Source organism: Arachis hypogaea, chromosome 8 (genome assembly GCF_003086295.3).
Source record: "Arachis hypogaea cultivar Tifrunner chromosome 8, arahy.Tifrunner.gnm2.J5K5, whole genome shotgun sequence".
Classification (NCBI taxonomy): Eukaryota; Viridiplantae; Streptophyta; class Magnoliopsida; order Fabales; family Fabaceae; genus Arachis; species Arachis hypogaea.
The window spans coordinates 48,030,179-48,052,764 of NC_092043.1; the positions used below are offsets into that span (position 1 = coordinate 48,030,179).

Below are 22,586 nucleotides of genomic sequence, written 5' to 3' on the forward strand. Positions count from 1 at the left end.
ATTAAATTAAATATTTAATCCAATCCGCAAATATGAAATATCTGGGTATACTGTGTTAAATATTAAGTTATTATTAAGTTATTAACCACAAAGATAGAACACCTGCACATATATGTAACAAACAAAAGAGCTCATAGAGGTTATACCGTTTTCACGTTCAGCAAGACAGAAAAAGAAACAGATTTTAAATTTATGGCAACGTTGGTTATTATTCTCTCTCTTCATTAATAAAATTATTTTAATTTTAATTTTCTTAATAATTTCGTATATAAACAAAGTCCGATAAAATATTAGAACAAATAAATAGTATATAATTAATTATTTTTTATAATAAAAATAAAATTAGATTTATTTTAAATAAGAATAAGATACTATTTAAAAATAACTAAAAAAAAAGAGTAAACTATACTAAAGTGAAAGTGATGAGAAAATATTAATCTTTTTATTTTTAAATTAAAATAGTAAAATTTATATATAACTATATAAATTCAATTATAATTAAATTATTATTTTTTTATTTTATTCATGCTCTTTATTTTAGAGAATGTTTTTTATATTAAATTATACTACACTAGTATAAGGTTTGGGTACCAGTGTAAATGTTACTAGAATTATATACACACCGAGTCCCTGATAATTTTTTAATCCGATAATTTAATTACTAAAATATTTTTTATTTTAATTAGATAAATTAATTATCATTTTAAATTATTTGTTTATATAAAAAATCAATTTATTTTTTAAAAAAACTTATTTATGTTTTCTAAAATACTGACATAAATTAATTTATTTAAATTTTAAGTAAAATATAATAAGAAAAGTAAAAAATTTTATTGATTAAAATTTGTTAAAATTTAAACTGTTCTATTTAAAATTCGGTGAATACTGATTTAGCATTTACACATTTATAATATTTTTTCCAAAACTCAGAGAATGCGAAAGGGGTTGGCGGGTCACAGCTGAAATAAACTCCAAAATACAGCTCAGGAGCTTAAGGATGACGTCATAGGCTTACATAGGTAGGAGTCAAAGTAGTTGACCAACAATTAAACGCAGTGTTGAATCCACCTCCCCAAATCCCAACCTCAGAGCCTCAACCTCCGTCTTTACTCTGCGGGCTAAACTTTTTGTTAACAAAAAAATTTTTAAATTTTGTTATTGAAATATTTTTCACATCTTATATTTTATTTATCAAATATAATAAAATATATTTTTATTTAAAAAAAAATAAAAAATAACAAAAAAAGTCAAAAAATTTTTGTTACGTTTTTAGATAATTTACAAATATTTTTATGGATAATAAAATTAAAAATATTTTTGTTAATATCAAAATAAATTAAGTATAATTTTTTGTAATTTATCCAGGTTTTAATCCCTCCCACCCCAACATATATACATGGCAAAATTATAAAAATAAATTTATACAAAAAATTTAAATTATATGTTGTCACACAAATTAAATTATTTTAAACTAATCACTCCTGATTGAATAAAATATTCATATATATTATAACTGTTTTATTAAAAAATATAAATTCTTTTATAAACTTAATTTTTGTTGTATACTTGATAATTGTTGAATTTTTGGGAGAGAAAGCAGAATAAGAACATAATATTATATATAAAGTTGTTGTATTGAAATTGTTTTACATGGTACAAAAATCATGCTATTTATAAAAATACTTTTAACTAATTTCATAAATATCTATCTACTAACTACTAATTATTACTTATTTAATTCCTAATTACTAACAATTCTAATAATATTTTATAACGTATATTTTTAAGCTGTAAATATTTGATGATTATACTGTAAACATTATAATACACACACTTTTAATAAAACATGCGACTTCTTATTTTTTTAATATTACTCACATTTAATCCCAATCACTACTGTATGTCACCCTATATCTGAATTTTACAATCAAATCTATAGCTTTCAGTAAAAAAATTTTAGCTAATTGTTTTTAAAGGAAAAAATTATTGATCCCAAATTGAATCAACCAAATTTTTTTTTTTTCTTCCATGACTAGCTAGTATGCTTTTGAATGAGCTTGACTATAGATATCAAAGGTGGATACCTAGTATAGTATTAAAAAATGATTAAAATCTAACAAAAGTTTAACCACAAAAGGAGATCATCATAGTTTAAAACTATAATAAATAATTTATTAGTACATTTACATTTTGATATTAAAATTACAGAATTATGAATAATTTTTTGGGCGTTAAAGCATAGGATTATGATGATCCGTTAGAACATTTGATAAAGGATGAGTGTAACTACCATTTTTCATGGTTATGGTGTCTCAAGTCTCATGCATGCACAAGACCAGAAGCACACAACGACGGTCAACCATGTCCCCCACCAAATAGAAAAATACTAAGCCGACACTTTGATCTTTGACATAAAAAAAATATTACTAGAAAATAAAATGGTAGGGAAAAAACGAGAGAAAGGTATTGGTGACGCAAGCAATGACAGAATCAAGAACTGGAACCCCCACACGTGTCGACCAACCAGTAATGCGTCGCCACGTGGCAGTAGCAGTCAGCATGAGAAAAGAGGAGGCTGAGGTGTAGGTATAGCCTACTAATAAACGCTGGAACAATGCCACCTTCACCACGTTTTCACTACTTATCACGCACGTGTCTAAATTCCTCTCTCTTGTTCCTTCACGCGGTTATATAACTCCCCTCTCGTGACTCTCTCATACGTTTCAACTCGAAATTCAGCATCATTCGCCACCACCAGCACACACACAGAGATTCGATTCGGTTTGGTTCGGTTCAATTCAATTCATTCAATTTCAGCTAGAGTTGCAGCTTCTCGAGAATTCAAGAAGAAGAAGAAGAAGAAGGAGGAACAATGCAAGGTGGATTAGAGTTACCGCCAGGGTTCAGGTTTCACCCGAGCGACGAGGAATTGGTGAACCACTATCTCTGCAAGAAATGCGCAAAGCAATCAATTGCTGCTCCAATAATTAAAGAAATCGATTTGTACAAGTTCGATCCGTGGCAGCTTCCAGGTACTTAAACGCTCGATTTCTGTTTTCAGTGGATATTTATTCGTAAGAATTCGAGTTTGACTTATTTATTGATTGCAGAGATGGCGTTGTACGGAGAGAAGGAGTGGTACTTTTTTTCGCCGAGGGATAGGAAATATCCGAACGGATCCCGGCCGAACCGGGCGGCTGGGAGCGGGTACTGGAAGGCGACCGGGGCGGATAAGCCGATAGGGAAGCCGAAGGCGTTAGGGATAAAGAAAGCGCTAGTGTTCTACGCCGGAAAGGCCCCGAAAGGAGTGAAGACTAATTGGATTATGCATGAGTACCGTCTCGCCAATGTTGACAGATCCGCCGCCAACAAACTCAACAACAACAACTTGAGGGTATTAACTACTAGAACCTTCTCTTCAAACCTTTTTTACCCTAATTTATTTTATTTAATAATAATAATAATAATAATAATAATAAAGGTTTGTGATTATAAAAATTGGTTATGGAGAGAGGTTGATATTTAAATTCTTAGGATTAGAATTATTTTTTAAAAATAATTTGAGCATAACTGTTTTTTAGTTTTTATTGGATCCAATTAACATATTCTTTTAATTTTTTTATTCTATATGGGTGATTCATTCGGGGACTATTTTTAGTGTGCATCTAGTCTGGTTATTTATAATATCATTTAATCAAATTATTTGTGATGCAAGATTTTTGAAGTACTGTTGATGAGAATCAACTTTTCTTTTAGTATGATCTGATTGGAATATGTTTTGGTGCAGCTTGATGATTGGGTGTTGTGTCGAATCTACAACAAGAAAGGGAAGATTGAGAAATTCAACTCTGCCACAACAGGGTTGGAACAGAAACTACCAAAGTTTTCCCCAGGAGAGATACTTCACTATGATCATGAGCATGAGCATGAGACCAAGCCAAAGATTATCCACAATTTCTCCAACAATGAGCACCAATTGTACATGGACACATCAGATTCCGTTCCAAGGCTGCACACGGACTCTAGCTGCTCGGATCACGCGGTTTCGCCGGACGCCACCTGCGACAAGGAGGTGGAGAGCAACCCAAAGTGGAGCAATGAGCTAGATATGCAGCTGTTTGATACCTTTGATTTTCAGCTCAACAACTATGATAATAACCTCCCAATGAATGATGATGACCTTTTTGGAAATCAGTTCCAAATGAATCAGCTCATGTCTTTCCAAGACACATTCTTGTTCCCACAAAAGCCATTTTGATTCTTTTGACCATTAAGAATTATTGGGAATTGGAAGAAGAGGGGGAGAAAAAAATTGAACCTTTTTTTCTGGGAAAATGTGGTGGAGGACTATTGCCTAATGAGATCATGGGGACCAAAGCATATGTTCATTTTTTGTAGTGAAAACTCAGCATTTACACAATTCACACCTACCTAACAATTTCACTTTTGGACCATTGGGTTTTGGTGGCTATTCTTTGTTCTTGGGAGATTAGGGAGGGAGATGTGAAGGAAAAAAAAGCCAAAAAAAAAAGAAAAAGAAAAAGAAATGGAGATCAGGTTCTGTACTCTGTAATATAAAGAATAAGTAGCAGAATGATCTCAAAAGTGGGTGTAGATCCTTTGGGCCGTTTGATGATATTTTAGGGTGTTAAATGTGTAGTGGTTAGGACTCTTAGTAGGGGAAATTCTTGCTCCATTGGTTTTGTTAGTTGATTTTTCTATATATTAGTAATATAAAATATAATATAATTCATTATTATTTGCAAAACAAAAGAAACAATCAAAGAGAATGTTTCTTTCACGAATCTTTCTGTTCAGAACCAACAGTGATTTAGTGTGACAGTTGTAGCAAAGCATCTTTTCTGTTGAGAGAAAGGGTAGCTGTTATTTCTAGAAGAGTAAAAAGGATAAGATTCCATTGTAGCATATGGATTAAGAAGATTTGTTTCTACAGTCAAATTTGAATAGATCAAAAACCATTTGAGAAAGCAGATGGATTTGTGGTACAGCACTGAATTGATTAATTATGAAATAAATATATGATATTTGCATCAACTTGCATTACTCTGCCTTATCAGTTCCAAATGGAAACCTCAGAGCTGTAAATTTTAATGTAATCGTCGTATGACTAATTAATTTCTAGGTTGTAACCAGCTGTAACTACACTATTAATATTATTTAAGGTAAATTCCCACATCACCAGTATATCATTATGTTTTCTACTATTTATAAGGCTAACTTCACAAACAGATCAACATTCATATGATACAACACAACCACTCTGTTCTATAAACAGTGAGAAATAACTGCTACTTAGTGACAAATAAAGGAGAGAGAAAGAAATATAAATCTTTTTATGATTTAAATGTTGGCATGTCTTGATTTGGGGATTTTGTCACAATCTGCTGGTGCCCAACCAATCATCATTTTCTCATTGTCAAATACCATCACTTTGTCTTGCATGGATATGTCTGCATGAATTAAACAACCAACACTCTCAGAATGAAGAGTTTCATAGAAAGTTTTTGGTACACTGTGTGATAAGTTCATATTTGGGTATCTTTTATTCAGATACATTGATCCAAAGATGTACTAAAGAGATAAAAAAATAATGAAAATAGTAATAACATTCATTACCTCCAATTAGGTTTAGATCTCCCATCCCTACTTCAGATCCATTTAAGATTCCCAAGCAAACATTTCCCATGTTCTGTTAACAACAGTTCATGAACATTAGCTCAAGTGACATAACATTTTCTACGGAAAAGGTTAAACACAGAAGGAATTCATTAGTTAGTTGCAGTGACTCACTGATATTATGAGGTATGCCTCAGGAGGGATTTCAAACTGAGCTTTACTTCGGCCGCCGCCGGCGAAAGAAAGCGCCATAGGCTTGAAGTATTTTCTGACTTCATGTATGCTTCTGAAAGGTCTTCTACCATGCCAACATTGAGGGAGAGTGTGATCATCATGTGCTTCTTTTAAAGGCTTCCCAGCTAACTCCTTATTTAACTATACAATTGAAATTCAACAAAAGAACCATGTTAATAAGTAAATAATCTTGCATTATGAAATTGACACAATGTTAGTACAAGTGCATAGTAGTAAATGTTTATTGATTTTCAGTTTTTCAACTGACCCAAGAAATTGCTGCTTGGTAAGCCATGGAGTTGAAGTAAGTGTAAGAACTGCCAGTGTCAAAAACACCATGGAGATTTCCAATCCCAGTTCTCTTTCCTCCCAAAAGGAGTTCAGCTGGCCCAGCTGAGTAATGTTTGCTGATACACATTACAAAGTTGGAGTTATGAATAGTCATAGTAATAAATGTGGAAAAATAAAGATAAAAATTTTAGTTGAGACGATGATAATAATTGTCATTATCCGTTATGAAACTTAAGAATTTGAGTCAACCAGTGAATATTATTATTAGTAGACAGTAAATGGAAGATATGGTTTTGGTTGAGATTTGACTTACAAATGTGTGGATGTCATAGGAATCCAAGTGAGTCTAGAAGAGTCAAAAACATGACCAAAATAGATATAGCCTCCCCCTTGTGAACTCAAGCAATGTCCAACTACATTTCTAACCAAACCCTGACTATTAAGCTGTGAAACCAAGCTTGATCTTCCTCTTCCAAGACCAAGCATTCCATCCAATGGATGGTATGAATGCTCTTGAAATAGCTGATCATATCCACATCCAAGTGCCATTCTAACTCTCAGTTGGATTCCATTTGTGAAGTTCAGAAGGTACACATCATTCACAAGAACACCAAGGGAAGAGTAATGATCTGCATACTCAACTTCATAGTCACATTGGTGTGGCTGTTCACATTCATATGCTTCATTCTGATGCAATGATGCACACATTGGATCCCTACATGCCACCAAGTCATTGCTTGGCCGGTACAACGGATGCGGCGTCTGTCACAAAATAAAACAATAACACCTGGCGTCGTTTGATCTATGTACCCAGTTTCATTTAGCGAGATAAAATTTTATGATTATTGTAATAATTAAAGAAATTTTTTTGTACTTAGTCCAACTTTTATAATTAAGCTAATATATTTCTATACTATTAAATAGAGTGTAAAACTTATCTCATATCAATTTTAATTTTGGGATCCTAGCAAATCCAATATTAATTAGATCTACTACTTAATTATCTAAGCCCATAAAGAGTTATTAGAAGATTCATAGTCTATAAATAAGAGAATCAGCCCATTATAAATCATAAGATTGAACAATAAATTTGTGATACCTGAGTGCAATGAGTACAAGGGGCATCACATTGAAGCCATGTAAGGTCGCTGCCTGTATCAATGTCAAGGTAATAAGGCCTTGGTGGGTGCCCTATGTTCAATGTAACATTATAGAACCTGAAAATGTTCAAATATATTATTTGTATGATTTAACTATAAATTAAATAATTAGATAATTGTGTAAAAACTTTTTGGTATGACTAGTATGAATCAAAATTAAATTCAAACATAATGTCAAAATATACAATGTCAATACACAAGTCCTCCAATGTTGTGTTATTGCATGACTAAGAAATTTAGAGAACTAAGATCTTGTGATTTTAATTTCCAAATTCATTATGAAAGAGTTTCAAATATCAAAAGAAATGCATAAAGCAAGAGAAAAAAAAAAGGACTATTATATAGACATACCCAACAGGATAAACGTTGCCGTGAACTCGAAACACGACGGATGAGCTAGCTCGATACTGATTAAGCAACGACGATGACAACCACGAAGACGAGGAGGAGGAAGAGGAAGAGGAAGAGGAAGAGGAAGGTTCATCAAGAGGAATAGAGTTTCTTCTTCCATTTCCATAATTGGAACTAATAGTTTTATGCTTATTACTACTACCAAACCAAGCTGAACAAGTTGAACAACATAACAAGAAAACCAACAATAATGATCCTGGTAATAATAACTTCTTCGTTCCCTTCATCATCTCATAACAATTTTCAATTCAGTTGAAAAAAATAATATATGAATTGCTGGAGAGATCGAATTAAATATTGATGAATAAGATTATTATTGTGTCCTATGTATATATGGTTTAATACGTACGTTACGTGTTATTGTGTGTGATGGAATAATTATTAATGCATGAAACCAAGTTCGAAATTAAAGACTTTATATTATATGATGTGAGGCCAAGGAAAGGCATTGCTTCAGTAATTAGAAGTGGGATTTCTTCTAATGTGAGGGGTTCTTATATTCCTTCCTTCATTGCACCTAGCATGATCTGTAGAAAATGTCTTTTTACTATTTTTATAATGTATTTTTGGCTACTTTTATTTGTTGAAGTAGGGAAACATGTGCCTACCGATGCTAACATATATAATAATTCATTTACTCTTAATAAAAGTACAGAGTCTCATTTTTTTATAGTTAATTTTAATTAATTTTTATGTTTATTTTATCTTTTATTTACTCTTATTGAGATATGATTTCAATTTTAAACACATATCATTTATTTTTGTCATGACTTTTAATAAAATCATCACTTATTTTAGACTATATGTACAAGACTGTATTCAAATCTTGATACTTATTTAAATGGATAAATGAATTGACTAAAAAATAAAATGATGGAAGTAAGAATAAAATGATGTTACTCCAGAGAATCAAAAAGATGAGAAGCTAAGATAGATATATTCATTTTATGTTATTATTATAAATATATATTTCTTAACTCAATAAATAATAATCCGGTGAAGAATGAAGATGTTGAGTAAGTGATTGATACATAATAATTGACACTTAAATGATCATTTCTTTTGGTGTCTAATTTACTTAAGTGATATGATACAAAGGCACATAGTAGTCAATAGTTGCACGGCAGTTATTTAATCAATTAAGTAATCATGAAATGCATAATAATTTATTTACCGATAATATCAAATTAACTCAAGATTATTGATTAAATTTTTTTTTTTACTGTATTTCCTATTCGAAAAGATAAGGATTAATCTATTATAGATAAGAATTTTATTTAAGGATTTATTACTAACCAATAATTACTACGTGTATAAAGCGAAATTCGAATCTCCGACACTTAATTAAACGAATTAATGAACTAAGTATTTTACCAACCCAACTTAATTTCATTGATTAGCATTTTATTCATGCATAATGTATCTTCGAATATCCAATAATTATCCATATATATCAATAATGTTTTCAAAATTGGATTACATTGTTTCAATAAATAATAATAAAGTTGAAATGACAAATAATAAACGTGACAAAACACAAGATAATAATAAAGTTGAAATCACCAAATTAAAGGAAAAAGATAATAATAATGTTAAAAACTTTAACCTATCACTTATATTGTATCAAGACAAAATTCTAAAATAACTGTACTAAAATCTATATATTTACAAAAATTGTATGATAGAGATTGAATAATTTCCATAAGCTTGATGACATACATATAGAAGGCTAGTGTCAAAGGAGCAACTTATTATGTCCCTTTAAATATTTATGAGTTCTTGCTTTGTTTTAATATCTAGAGTTTAGAGCATCCAATCAAAATAAGAATCATGTGGAAGATATTGCCATTGATAAGGGCCTTCATCAAGCTTTGTTTTTTGGGTGTATATGGGGGATACCTCATAGATGAATCACCTTTGAAACTTCTATAGAGAACACCTTTTTTGTGGCTGAATTCATCAAAAGAGAATTTGCCATGGTAGGAACCCATTCCACTCTCTCCAACTCCTCCAAATGGCAAACCAGGAGTTACAACCTATGTCAACATTACTCTTTTATCAAAATCAAATTATTTTTGGTTAAAAACCTCAAAATATATTATAGAGCCAAAATATTATCTTTTTTTTTTCTGCCTACAATAATTTGCATCATATTTACAGAGATTTTACGCACATGAATCAATACAATTTATATTTATATTTTTTAAAATTTATACGCATAAATTAAAAAATTTATATGTTAAAGACAATTTAGTATTTATACTGATCAAATAATGATTAAAAATACTAAAAATTATTGGCCTCAAAAAATTTTTCTATATTATAATCAAAGGTAATAATTTAAAACTAATTAAAAAATATATATATAAGTGAAAGTAATATTTTGAAGCTTATTATTATAAGCAAAAAATTAATATTTTTGATCCAATAATGTTACTAATTTAATCGCAAATATCAAATATTAAACAATATAAATAATAATTTCATTTCATATCCATTTTTGAAAATATACACTTAAAAGTAGTTTTTTTATTTCTTTTTTTTTATACATTTCAAACACAATACATTATCTTAATTAAAATTACTTTTCAATTAGAGTATTAAAACATAAATTAGTACTTATAATCGATTACTTTAAAAAGAATTGTACAAATGAAAATTCTTAAAATCAATTAAACTTTTCAGCATACCATCCCAAAAGTACCCTAATCTTTAATTAGCTTACTTGTAAGACAGTGTCATTGATGAGCATCCCTCCTGAAGAAATGTTTTCCACAAAACTTTTCTTCAGGTCTTCATTGTTTGTGAAGAGATAAGCAGCAAGAGGTTTTGGTTTTGATTTTATTATATCAAACCCATCTTCTATCTTATCAACCTGCAAATTAAAAAACAACCATAGTCAACATCAATTTTTTTTTATTGTCTACGCTATCTCCTAATCCGATAAGTTAAGAACTAATCTATCACAAATCTGAACTCCATTTAAAGATTTATTATTGGCCATTGAATTACTGCATATACAAGACGAGATTCAAACCCAGTACTTATTTAAACTAATGAATAAACTGACTATTCGACCAAGTCAAGTCAGTTATAATCAGCATCAAATTAATGTATTATTATTATTACTATTCCTTTCTTTTGTGTTCTACAACTAATTAACTCACAGTAATAATTGGCATTATTGGCCCAAATATCTCCTCTTGCATCACCAATGAATCATCTGGTGCATCCAATATGATTGTTGGAGCAATCTTTCTGCAATAAAGTCAAATTATATTAATTAAAATACAAAGATACTAAGATAATAGAATTGACAGAAAAAAATAGAAATAATGCTACTCACAATTGATCCTCGTCCTTCTGACCTTCTAAAACAATTTTATCAGATATCTTGTCATCATTTAAAAGCTTCAAGAGCCGCGAAAAGTGTGACGAAGACACGATTCGCGACATGTCTTTGGATTTCATTGGATCTTTTCCGAAAAATTGCTCCAATTCCTCCTTGAGAGCATTTATCTGTGGAGTGATTAGTGATAAGTGTTAAGTGATAGATGAGAATTTATTGAATATATTTAAAAGAGTAGAGTTATTGAATTGTGTTTGTGAAATGATACAAGTGTTGGAGCAAAATGTTTAAGAGTGATGATATAATCAACAGAAATGCATGCTTGTCCATTGTTGCATGCCCACTTTCCAGCTATTAATCTTCTAGCAGCAACCTGAATCATTTGTATAAGTGTCATTCACATGTCTAAGCCAGAAATGCAATTAAATTCTTCAAATTCAAATCATATGTTACTTGCAAGTTGAGATTAGAATCAACAAGAGCAGGGCACTTTCCACCAAGTTCCAGAATCACTGGGGTAAGGTGCTTTGTAGCAGCAGCCATCACAATTCTTCCTACTCTAGCATTACCTGCATCCATAAACTGCGTGTTAGACCAATAAATCTCTAATAAATTTTATTACAAGACAATTACATCTAAAAAATTATCATCATAAGTCAAATTAATTCTCTTCACAAGACCATTTTATCTATATGCACTAATTTATTAAGGAACAAAGGTTGTGCTTAATTTGAGAATAAGACAAGACAAGACATTGAAAATCGAATCTAAAAGATAAAGACATAAAAATTAATATTTTGTATTTTGTTTGATAATAAATTGAATATAAAATATAACAAATAATAAAAATTCTAATTTATCTTTATTTTTTTCTTCATACAAAATTTAAAATAAAAAATAAAATATAATTATAAAAATTTGATAATATTAATAATAAAAAAATAAATTGTATTTTGTGTCTCCTGTGATAAACATATTTTTGTATTTTTAGACGTTAGATAAAAATTTAGTCAAATTAGGCAAATCATCTAACAACTCTTAAATATCAACGCACCTGAGTTCTCACTTTATTAGAAAAACAAAAGTAAGAAACAAATTAAAGTACCTGTGTAGAGTATCTTATCCCATTTCTGCTCCAATAGTGCGGTTGTTTGAGGAGCACCTCCTTCAATAACTCTGACAGCAGAGTTGTCCAAATATTTTGTCAGCATATCTGCCAGCAGTGCTGATGATGCCGGAGCAACCTCTGATGGCTTCAGAACCACTGCGTTCCCCGCCGCGATTGCGCCGATCACCGGCTCCAGCGATAACACTACTCAATCACATCCAGAAAATTAAAGCTCTTAATAGAATAACAATCTCAGTTAATAAGATATGTGAACTTACGGAAAGGGAAGTTCCATGTTGAGATGATGAGCACAACTCCAAGTGGTTCTGATACAATCTCTGCTGATGATGGATATGTTGTAATCGCAGTTTTCACCTGAATTTGTTCATAACAAACAAATTTTTACAAAATACTCTCTTTATGCTTATAAAAAGGTGAAAATTCAATTGCAGTCAATTTCAGGTGAAGTTGATACTAGAGAGTCGTTAAAAATTATCTAACAACTCTCAGTTATCAATTTCACATGAAGTCGACTACACCTGAGTTTTCACCTTATAAAAAATAATATATACACATAAAAATTAGTTATTAAATTAGCTATCATGTATTTCTTTATAAAATATACGTGTTATTTAACATATATTTTATACTGTGTCTAATTTGTAGTGTACATATAGTATGATTATGTAGACCGAATTTTTTTTTTTTTAAGTAAAATAGTTGTATATTTAAAATAACTCCGCCTATGGTACACTTGCGGTACATAGCCGGTCCCAAGCCCGGATAAAGGAGGAGGGTTGTGTTAGGTCTTCGGCAACCAACGTAAAAATATAGCCGAACCCCCCATGACATGAATCAAAGACATTATTGCGCTAAAGCTAGGTCGTTACCCGGAAGTAACGCGCCGTATGGCTCGAGTACGGTGTCAAAGCAAGAGCCGCTACATCGGTGCCCGGATGTAGTGTTAAATGAGCAAGGGTTCTCGCGTTTTCGTGAACGGACGAGGGTAAATAAGCTAGTTCACAAAGGAAAAGGTAAAGGTCGAAGCGACAAAAGGTTGAGATTTGAGACATGGAACATAGGCACTCTAACAGGAAAGTCCATGGAGGTGGTGGATACCATGACAAGGAGGAAGATTAACATTATGTGCCTACAAGAAACGAAATGGGTTGGTGCAAAGGCTAGGGAGTTGGATTCTTCTGGTTTCAAACTTTGGTATACAGGAAAGGTGAAGAATAGGAATGGAGTTGGAATAATTGTGGATAAGCAGTGGAAGAAGGACGTAGTTGATGTCAAGAGGGTGGGAGATCGGATCATCTCTATCAAACTTGTGATGGAGGGAGGTGCTTTTCATGTGATTAGCGCCTATGCACCGCAAGTGGGTTCGGACGAACAACACAAGATAAGGTTTTGGGAGGATCTAGAGAGTTTAGTTCAAGGCATATCTTTGGGAGATAAGATTTTCTTAGGAGGAGATTTAAATGGCCATGTTGGGAGAGAAGTGACTGGATATGGGAGTATTCACGGAGGCCATGGTTTCGGGGTGATCAATGCCGAGGGTAAAACTATTTTGGACTTTTCCTCAACTTTTGATCTTCTCATCGCAAATACATGTTTTAAAAAGAGAGACGAACATCTTATAACCTATAAGAGTGGCATGACAAGCTCTCAAATCGACTTCTTCTTGTTGAGGAGAGTCGACCGAAAATTTTGCATTAACTGTAAAATTATCCCGGGAGAGAGTTTGACAACACAACATAGGGTGCTCGTCATGGATTTTCGCGTTGAGCAAAAGTTGAGGAAAAGACATCATACGAAGAACCCAAGGACGAGGTGGTGGCGGATGAAAGGTGAGGAACAAAGAAGCTTCCTAAGACGGGTAGGAGAAGAGGCAAGGTGGGATGGGAATGGAAGCGCGGAAGAGATGTGGAGGGAGATGGCAGAAGTTATTAGAAGAACAGCAAAAGAAAGTTTTGGTGAATCTAAAGGAATAGGACCAAGAGACAAGGAGTCCTGGTGGTGGAATGCGAGTATACAAGAAAAGATAAAGATAAAAAGAGAATGCTTTAAAGAGTGGTCTTTATGCCGCAATGCAGATAACTGGGAAAAATATAAGGCGGCTAAGAAAGAGACAAAAGTGGCTGTAAGTGAAGCAAGAACAAGAGCATATGAGGGTCTCTACCAGTCTTTGGACACGAAAGAAGGAGAAAAAGGTATATATAGAATTGCAAAGAGCCGGGAAAGAAGAACGAGAGATTTGGATCAGGTTAAGTGCATAAAGGATAAGGATGGAGAGGTGTTGGCTCAAGAGGAGAAGATTAATGAAAGGTGGAAGAGCTACTTCTACGAGTTATTTAATGAGGGACAGAAGACTCTTCCGAGCCTTGGTCGATTATGCACAAGGGAAGAAGATCAAAACTTGGACTACTATCGAAGGATTCGAGACTTCGAGGTAAAAGAGGCTCTAAAGCAGATGAAAAATGACAGGGCAGTAGGACCTGATAATATCCCGATTGAGGTTTGGAAGGGTCTTGGAGGAAAAGGCATCAACTGGTTAACCAAGCTTTTTAATGAGATTTTAAGGTCAAAGAAGATGCCTGATGAGTGGAGAAAGAGCACCTTAGTACCTATCTACAAGAATAAGGGGGATATACAAAGTTGCGGAAATTATAGAGGGATTAACCTTATGAGTCATACTATGAAGTTATGGGAAAGGGTGATAGAACGGAGGTTGAAAAAAGAGACACAAGTAACAGAGAACCAATTTGGATTTATGCCAGGCAGATCTACCACTGAAGCGATATACCTATTAAGAAGGATGATGGAGAGGTATCGTAGTAATAAAAGGGATCTACACATGGTGTTTATTGATTTGGAAAAAGCGTATGATAGGGTACCAAGAGAGGTCTTATGGAAGGTTTTAGAAAAGAGGAGAGTAAGGATCGCATATATTCAGGCAATTAAAGACATGTATGATGGGGCCACAACTAGTGTGAAGACTCAAGGTGGTGTGACAGAGGAATTCCCTATTGGTATAGGATTACACCAGGGATCATCCTTAAGTCCATACCTTTTCACATTAGTCTTGGAAGTACTCACAGAGCACATCCAAGAGCCTGTGCCATGGTGCATGCTTTTTGCCGATGATATCGTCCTTATGGGAGAGTCAAGGGAAGACCTAAATAAGAAGTTGGAGTTATGGAGAGAAGCTCTAGAAGTGTATGGTCTGTGCATAAGGCGTAGCAAAACGGAATATATGGAATGTAAGTTCAGTCTGAGAAGGGAAAACTCCAATATAGAGGTGAAAATTGGAGAGAATACCTTACGAAAAGTTAAAAGTTTTAAGTATCTTGGGTGCATCATACAGGATAATGGAGAGATTGAACATGATGTAAATCATAGGATCCAAGCAGGTTGGTCAAAATGGCGGAGTGCATCTGGTTTTATATGAGACAAAAAAGTGTCTTTAAAACTTAAAGGTAAATTCTATCGCACCGCTATAAGACTGGCTATGCTGTATGGTACGGAGTGTTGGGCGGCTAAAGGAGAGCACGAACATAAGCTGAGTGTGGCAGAGATGAAGATGTTGAGATGGATGAGTGGTCACACGCGATTGGATAAAATAAGGAATGAAGATATAAGGGAGAGAGTTGGAGTAGCACCCATTGTGGAAAAGATGGTTGAATCGCGTCTCAGGTGGTTTGGACATGTGAGAAGAAGACCGATAGAACATCCAGTCAGGAGGGTGGATGAGATGGAAGATGGACAAAGGGCGAAAGGCAGAGGAAGACCTAAGAAGACCATCCATGAGGTGGTCAAACGAGATCTACATGTAAACGGTCTCTCTGTAGACATGATACATGACAGAGCACAATGGCGTCGTTTGATTCATGTAGCCGACCCCACTTAGTGGGATAAGGCTTTGTTGTTGTTGTTGTTGTAGTTGTATATTTAAAATATTAAATATTATTTAAAAAAGGATTGAGTGATTATGAATGATGCCATGCAAATATTTCTGTTTTGCTTTTGGTAATTAATTAGCTACCTTTGTAGGCTTCATCCACAGATGCAATGCTTTAATTGCTTCAAAGCATGAAGATTTTGTCTGAGAAACCTGCATTGAAGAAGCACAAGTGTAAAATCCGTGGCCACAATCATGGAATGGACAAACAAAAACTTTAAATGTTACCATCATTAATGTCAATTTTATAAAAGAAAAGCTTTTGAAAAGAAAACCCCTCAAGGTTAAAGTTCAAAAATTTAAACCCCAATCAAGATTCAAATGGAATATGATATAATAAAATAATATATTTTATTATTTTAAATCGATTAATTACTAAAAATAATCCAATACAATTTAATGAGAGGAAATTAGAGACCTCAGCTATGTATGCTTCAAGTTGAGGTTTAGAAAGGTCCTTATCTACTGCTTCAATGATGTCCTTCTCTCTTTCTTCAATCATCTTAGCCATGGCTTCCAACTGCGAAATCCTCCATTTGTAGCTTCTTGTCTTCCCTGAGTCAAAGCTCTTTCTCAGCTCTTTAACCACCAAACAAGCCTTCTCTTCATTAAACACACCCTTCTCTTTTGCTTCTTCCATTACTCGTGACAGAAAGTGGAGTTGGATTTTGCAAAGTTAGAAAAGGGTGAGTTATATCATTAAGAGTACTAGACGTGCTTGAATCAGAGCCAGTTAATTACGTGTGTGAAACATATGAAGATAAATATCATTATCATCATCATGCATTTGACATGACACAAATTTGTTTGCGTAATCTATACCACTCCTCCAACAAAAAATGCCACAATGCATTCAGGACACTTGTTCTGTTCTCTACACTCACGTATCAGTTTTCAAATGTACTTGTAACCTTGGTGTTATTTATAAAAATATATATAATATATTTTAATTAAAATTAACAGGTTAAAATTATTGAAATACTATTGCTATTTCAGGTATATTTGAAAATTTTTCAATTGTATATATGATTATTAGAATGTTCATTTATTTAATAAGTTTCTAACAAAATATTTCTTATATTCTTTATGTTAAATTAAAAGCTTATTTTTTTATATTAATTTTGTCTAAATAATAGAATATGTTAAAGTAAAATATATTTCATAATTGTTTGTTGAAATACTTCTTTTTAATACAAATTATTTGTAGTTTTTAGATTATTTAAATTCCAAAACTTAAATAATAATGATTTATTAGAGTTTAATGTAATAATTGTTAGTCTATGTCAATATATAGTTAAGGTCTTTTTTATTTTTTGATTGCTTACCATATTCTTAATTCCACAGATCTAATGAGTTACTGTATAGTGCATACACAATACAAAATTCAAATATTCAATTCAAAGTTAATTTACCATTAAAATCTTTGTTACAAAAATAGTAAAGAGGTCATTGGTGTAAAATTTTGAGATGATATTAAGAGAATTGAAATTTCAAAGATTAATTTAAAATATTCATACAATTTTAGGGACTAAATTATATATTAACTCAAAAATAATAATTTTACTCATTTTTTATAATATTACTTTACATATGACTTTTTGTATTATTATATGCATGAATTTATAAAAAAAGTGATATTATCAATAAAGTATTAAAGTTAATGAAACCGAAAATGAAAGAATGTGTAAGTTTATAAAAATATATAAATAATTAAATGGTAAAAATTTAATTGTGCTAGATAATAGAAAAAAATTCTGCTAATTTCTCCCAACTTCTATTGGATTGGACTCCAGAGTTTATTTTTAAAAAAATTACATGTTCAATCATCTATAATAAATCTAATTTATCCCCAATTATCACTAGTAAACACAATTAACCATCTTTCACCGTTCAAATCCAGTCTCATCCTCTAACCTCAACGGCTGCCTCTTTCCGACCTCCCTCCTTTATTTTTGGACGCGTTTCCATCGCCACATCAATAATAGTCAATGTTACTCACGTCTTCGGAAGTGTATGCATAAGAAGACACTTACTGTACAAAGACACATTCACAAAAGACACTTCTATTTAAAAGACATATCCACAAAAGACATCTGTATTAAAAGGCACATGTATAAAAAGATACTTTCTAAAGACACATGCATAAAAGGACATTTCATTAGAAGAATATTCATAACCCACATTAATGGCATTCGTTCCTTCTTCTCCAAATATAAGTTTCATCGATGAAGCCGTCAAAGATGTGAGATTTTTGTTCGCGGCTTTGGGACAACATCGAAAAATACTTGTTTGATGATAATCGGGTGATGGAACACACGCAAGTTTTTGTGATAACAAATTTCACCGTCACGAAATGGCGAGCACCAATGAATCGGCAACACAGCGGTTATTACGGCTGGAACGACAGTGTATCACATCGGCAATGAATCAGCACCTGACAAGGAAGACGACCGCACGATAAAAATTTCTGCCGGCACAAAACGGCCACACACCAAAGAGCCGGTGACATGGTGGTTGTTGCAGCTGTGACAGTAGCGCGCTGCAGTGGCAACTAAGCGGTGCTGTTGATGAGAAAAAAGATACTGCGATAATAGGAGGAAGATAGACGCTAATCACAATGATTTTATGGGTGGTTACTCAATACAATTTTTATTATTCAAATTTTGAAATTTAAATTTATTAAAATAATTTAAAATTATTAATTATTAATTGAGTTGTAAAAAATTAGCAGATTGACTCTTGCTGTCCAATACAAAAATTAATCTTGACCTAATTATTCAGCTAATTAATATGAGAATGGCATCCTAGTGTATAGAGTGTAGGAGATGGAAGAAGGATTATTGAAAGTTGGGTGAGTTACTTTAGCAAAGTCAAAAACAGAAGAAGTGATTTTGATTGAATCGACAAAGCAAAAGAAAGATGCTTCCACTAAAGCTGCTTCGTTCTCTCGTCTTGGGTGAATCCATCAATCACCATCCACATCTCATGCATTCCCACGCTCATTCCCAACAAGAAAATGAAGAAGAACAAGATGGGAGAAGAAGATCCAGAAGACGAAGAATAAGAGCAAGAAGAAGAAGATCAAAAACTGCGGGTCTTTTGTTCCTTCCAACAAGAGAGATCGTAACCGACACATACAGACTCGCCGCCATTGCAAGAACCTTGGGAATGGACTTGTTCCCAACGCCATCTCTCTCCCACATCATCTTCTCCAACTCAACGCCATTCTCATCATCTTTGTCGCCGCATTCAACTCCTTCTTCTTCGTTACCTTCTACTGCCACCACCACCACCACCACCACCTGCTCCTTTTCTTGTTCTTCGTCTTCCTGGCCGCTCCAAGATGACGCCGTTCCGATCCCTTTCCCTTCCCTGACTCCGGCCCCATTGACCCACCTTCGTTACTTCGTCAACCTCGCCGCGCCATTCTTCAAGTTGGTATTTTTCGACGGCGGCGCAATTGCCGGAGATGGTAGCGGTGGAGGAGGAGGAGGAAATTGGGATTGTTGCTCGTTGTCGATGTATTCTAGGGTTACCGGAGAGAGGGTCGATGATATGGAGGGGTTTTGCAGGGTTCTTGCTGGGAAAGGTTGGACCTTTTTCAGGACACAGAAACGGCCACCGAATGCGGCAGCGGATCGGGGTTTTTCCGGTGGTGGGGGTGGTAGTTGTGAGGTTTACCTGTTTAGGAAGGTTGATATGAACCGGGTTCGGGTGGGTCGGGTTGGTGGTGGTGGTGGAGCAGATGGAGTTTGTAGGGTTAGGGAGCTGAGGTTGCCACATTTGGATTTCGGGAATGCTCCTTTGAGGATCTTGCAGTATATTTTGCTCATGACTGATGATATCTTCTGCCTTGCATGAATTTGGAAAATTGGTAAGTGTTTGATAAAATTGGCTTTGCTTCTAGGGTTCATATTTAGGAATTAATTTGATGCTAGGGTTTAAGAATGGCTAGTTCACCTTGGGTATTAGGTTAGCTAGTTAGATTGGAGAATTGATTAATTGAACATTGTTAGATTAGGAGTTTGAGATCCTTAGATGAAATTGGTCCTACTGATGTTCTTTAGTTTGAAGTTGACTTGTCACCGTGTTATCTCAAGTGCAACTGTGGTCCTTCCTTGACCCTTCGTTAAATAATTTTGTTATTATATTATAAAATGAAATCAATTAAGACTACTACGTGCACTAATTTAGATTGAATGCAATATGCTAATTGTTTTTGGACTTGGGGGTGTTACACTGTGATTAGATGATGATTGCAAGAGATGGTGAAGAAATGTGGCATCTGGTTTGGTGGACTAATATGTTGAAAGGGAAGCTAAGAAAGTAATTGGATGTTGAAGATTCCGAGTGAATTTTTGGATCCTTGGCCTGGTTGGTGGTGGCGGCGGAAAAAGTGATTCCGCCTGTTTCGTAATCGATTCTGAACAGCGTTGAGCAGAGATGGTTGCCACTTGCCATGCAGCTCAAATTCTGTCCTTGAGAATGCTTCTTATTATGCCAAACAAGGCATGTTGATTTGTTGCTGCCCTTGGAATACAAACTGTTCACAAGTTTAATTCTGAAGGCTGGGAAAAAAAAGGAGTGAACCCCAGCAAGTGCAACACTAGACAGAAGTAGAATGTAGGACCTATGTTATAATTGAGTTCATACTGGTGGAAGCCATTGTTATAGTGGTGAATTTGATTGAATGGGTAATTGTCAATAAATAAGGAACTATTTTGTACCTAAAATGTTCCCTCATTATGTCTGCTCTTTGGTAAATAGTTAATATTGTTCTTGATCTGCCCCATTTATATTAGTTATTTGTTTGTTACAATTAATGTTAGTTAGTTACTCACTTGATACTGTTCTTTTTGAAGAATTGAAGATGTATTTCTCATTTTCTCTTCTCTCTCTCACCTCTCCTTATTCTCTTATCACTATGGTTATCAGGTTCTTGGTGAACTCAGTGTATGTTTTTTCTCTCCAAACATAATCACAAAATTTGGACTAATACGTTTACTATTTGGATCAAAGTTTACCATTTCATCAACCGATCAAAATGTCAAATTTTTGTGTTTTTCTTGTAGTTTTTAAGGATGGATCCATCACATTAGTGGTCATTATTACTAGTGGATAAGTGGATTTATATGTTCTGTTCCTATCAATCGAATGTTTTTTTTAATTATTTTTTTATTGGTGTGATTTAGTGACTCATCATTTCCTATTATCCAAAAACAGTGTTTAAATTAATCTTTTTATTGGTAAAGTTCTTGACTTTGACAAGAGAAAGTTTCAAGTACTCAATGTTTTAAAAAATATATAAAATAAATAACTTAAAAAAAATAGCAGTATGAAAACAAAACATTTTAGAAGAAAAACGAAAAACAAAGATAAGATTGTCTTTTATTTATGTAGTTAAATATCTTTAACATTGCCATGATCCATTCATTCATGGATGTGGTATCCAATCTTTTCGTTTATTTTCTATTTTCCTTGAGCATCTGAAACTTCTGAGTTTGTTTGCCACACCAAGAAAACTTATTTAATGAAGTGGTTGTAATTTTTCTCACTCTTTTAAATAATTTTTTATACTATTTTTACTCCACTGAATCTGACATGTTCCCATAAATTTCTCTACTCGTTTATTTTAAAATTTAAACTCTCACTTGCATCTCTAATTTCTTTGCTCTAATTGGCTAAATTAATGTTTGCTAATAACCTGTTTTCTGTCAGGATGATAAAAGAATTAAGATGTGTTTGGGTAGTTCAAAATTTTAAATATCATTCTCTTCTCTTGTTGTTATTTTTGTTTTCTATGTAAGTATTTTGTTTGTAGCAACACTACAAATTTTGTGTTATTTACACTGCTTAATAAAAAATAATAATATGCTTTATTTTCTTATATAATTTGCTTAAAATAAGTCATTATTACTTAAATATTCGTAGATCTTTATTATATATTTGTTATTCTTTGGAAAAACTTATATTTTTTTTAAACGTGTGTAGAATTTTTATTTGAATCTTTAACAACTTATTCAAGACTATGATGGATAAGATTAAAAAATATAAATAAATAAATAAAGATTAAAAGAAATATTTATCTAGTATTAAATTTGGACATAATATTTTATATCCACTTGATAAAAAAATCTCGTTAATTAGAGGGTAATTCTAATATTCTAAATACAATTGTGCTATAATAATTTAAACCTCAAATATTAATATTTTTAAATTGTACATTATTATTTATAATATATAATAGTAACTATCATATTATCATAATTTTTATGCAAAGAGCACCGAATTGTCTAAAAGCTCCATTAAAAAAAAAAAAAACTCTGCATATGTGTATGAATTTTTGCAACTATTTTTCCATATTTATTGCTTAGATTCTTTGAAATCCATACATGCATTGTTACCTTCTTTACATTAGATACTAACTAAATAGTA

The 22,586-nt window shown here is 32.8% G+C and overlaps 4 protein-coding genes across 4 annotated transcripts; 2 read left to right on the forward strand and 2 right to left on the reverse strand.

Annotated features, from left to right (window-relative positions):
- The first annotated feature begins 2,595 nt into the window (after positions 1-2,595).
- LOC112707969 (NAC domain-containing protein 2) lies at positions 2,596-5,055 on the forward strand. Its single transcript, XM_025760033.3, has 3 exons — positions 2,596-3,032; positions 3,111-3,394; positions 3,788-5,055. Exons 1-3 carry the CDS (start codon positions 2,873-2,875, stop codon positions 4,256-4,258), a joined length of 915 nt encoding a protein of 304 aa, XP_025615818.1. The 5' UTR covers positions 2,596-2,872; the 3' UTR covers positions 4,259-5,055.
- Positions 5,056-5,129: 74 nt separating this feature from the next.
- LOC112707968 (aspartic proteinase Asp1) lies at positions 5,130-8,185 on the reverse strand. The gene is made up of 7 exons (XM_025760032.2): positions 7,674-8,185; positions 7,262-7,379; positions 6,476-6,924; positions 6,140-6,278; positions 5,812-6,012; positions 5,638-5,710; positions 5,130-5,471 (listed from the first exon to the last, which is right to left on the reverse strand). The coding sequence occupies exons 1-7, from the start codon at positions 7,961-7,963 to the stop codon at positions 5,362-5,364; spliced, it is 1,380 nt and encodes a 459-aa protein (XP_025615817.1). The 5' UTR covers positions 7,964-8,185; the 3' UTR covers positions 5,130-5,361.
- Positions 8,186-9,275: 1,090 nt separating this feature from the next.
- Positions 9,276-16,812, reverse strand: LOC112707970 (aldehyde dehydrogenase family 3 member I1, chloroplastic-like). The gene is made up of 10 exons (XM_025760034.2): positions 16,570-16,812; positions 16,236-16,304; positions 12,469-12,565; positions 12,188-12,394; positions 11,536-11,651; positions 11,351-11,455; positions 11,080-11,252; positions 10,901-10,991; positions 10,459-10,608; positions 9,276-9,769 (listed from the first exon to the last, which is right to left on the reverse strand). Exons 1-10 carry the CDS (start codon positions 16,789-16,791, stop codon positions 9,530-9,532), a joined length of 1,470 nt encoding a protein of 489 aa, XP_025615819.1. The 5' UTR covers positions 16,792-16,812; the 3' UTR covers positions 9,276-9,529.
- A 2,100-nt stretch (positions 16,813-18,912) lies between these two features.
- Positions 18,913-21,043, forward strand: LOC112707971 (uncharacterized). Its single transcript, XM_025760035.3, has 2 exons — positions 18,913-20,025; positions 20,401-21,043. Exon 1 carries the CDS (start codon positions 19,071-19,073, stop codon positions 20,010-20,012), a length of 942 nt encoding a protein of 313 aa, XP_025615820.1. The 5' UTR covers positions 18,913-19,070; the 3' UTR covers positions 20,013-20,025; positions 20,401-21,043.
- Positions 21,044-22,586: the final 1,543 nt, after the last annotated feature.

Excerpts from the sequence above, each read along its gene's own strand:
- LOC112707971 (XM_025760035.3), top strand. The coding sequence starts at position 19,071 with ATGCTTCCACTAAAGCTGCTTCGTTCTCTCGTCTTGGGTGAATCCATC.
- LOC112707970 (XM_025760034.2), bottom strand. The coding sequence starts at position 16,791 with ATGGAAGAAGCAAAAGAGAAGGGTGTGTTTAATGAAGAGAAGGCTTGT. Across the intron at positions 12,566-16,235 it reads TGTGGATGAAGCCTACAAAG|GTGAAAACTGCGATTACAAC; the intron begins GTAGCTAATTAA and ends GAACAAATTCAG. Across the intron at positions 9,770-10,458 it reads TCAATGACACTGTCTTACAA|GTTGTAACTCCTGGTTTGCC; the intron begins GTAAGCTAATTA and ends ATGTTGACATAG.
- LOC112707968 (XM_025760032.2), bottom strand. The coding sequence starts at position 7,963 with ATGATGAAGGGAACGAAGAAGTTATTATTACCAGGATCATTATTGTTG. Across the intron at positions 6,925-7,261 it reads CTTGTACTCATTGCACTCAG|ACGCCGCATCCGTTGTACCG; the intron begins GTATCACAAATT and ends ATTTTGTGACAG. Across the intron at positions 5,472-5,637 it reads AGATCTAAACCTAATTGGAG|ACATATCCATGCAAGACAAA; the intron begins GTAATGAATGTT and ends TAATTCATGCAG.
- LOC112707969 (XM_025760033.3), top strand. The coding sequence starts at position 2,873 with ATGCAAGGTGGATTAGAGTTACCGCCAGGGTTCAGGTTTCACCCGAGC. Across the intron at positions 3,033-3,110 it reads CGATCCGTGGCAGCTTCCAG|AGATGGCGTTGTACGGAGAG; the intron begins GTACTTAAACGC and ends TATTGATTGCAG. Across the intron at positions 3,395-3,787 it reads TCAACAACAACAACTTGAGG|CTTGATGATTGGGTGTTGTG; the intron begins GTATTAACTACT and ends GTTTTGGTGCAG.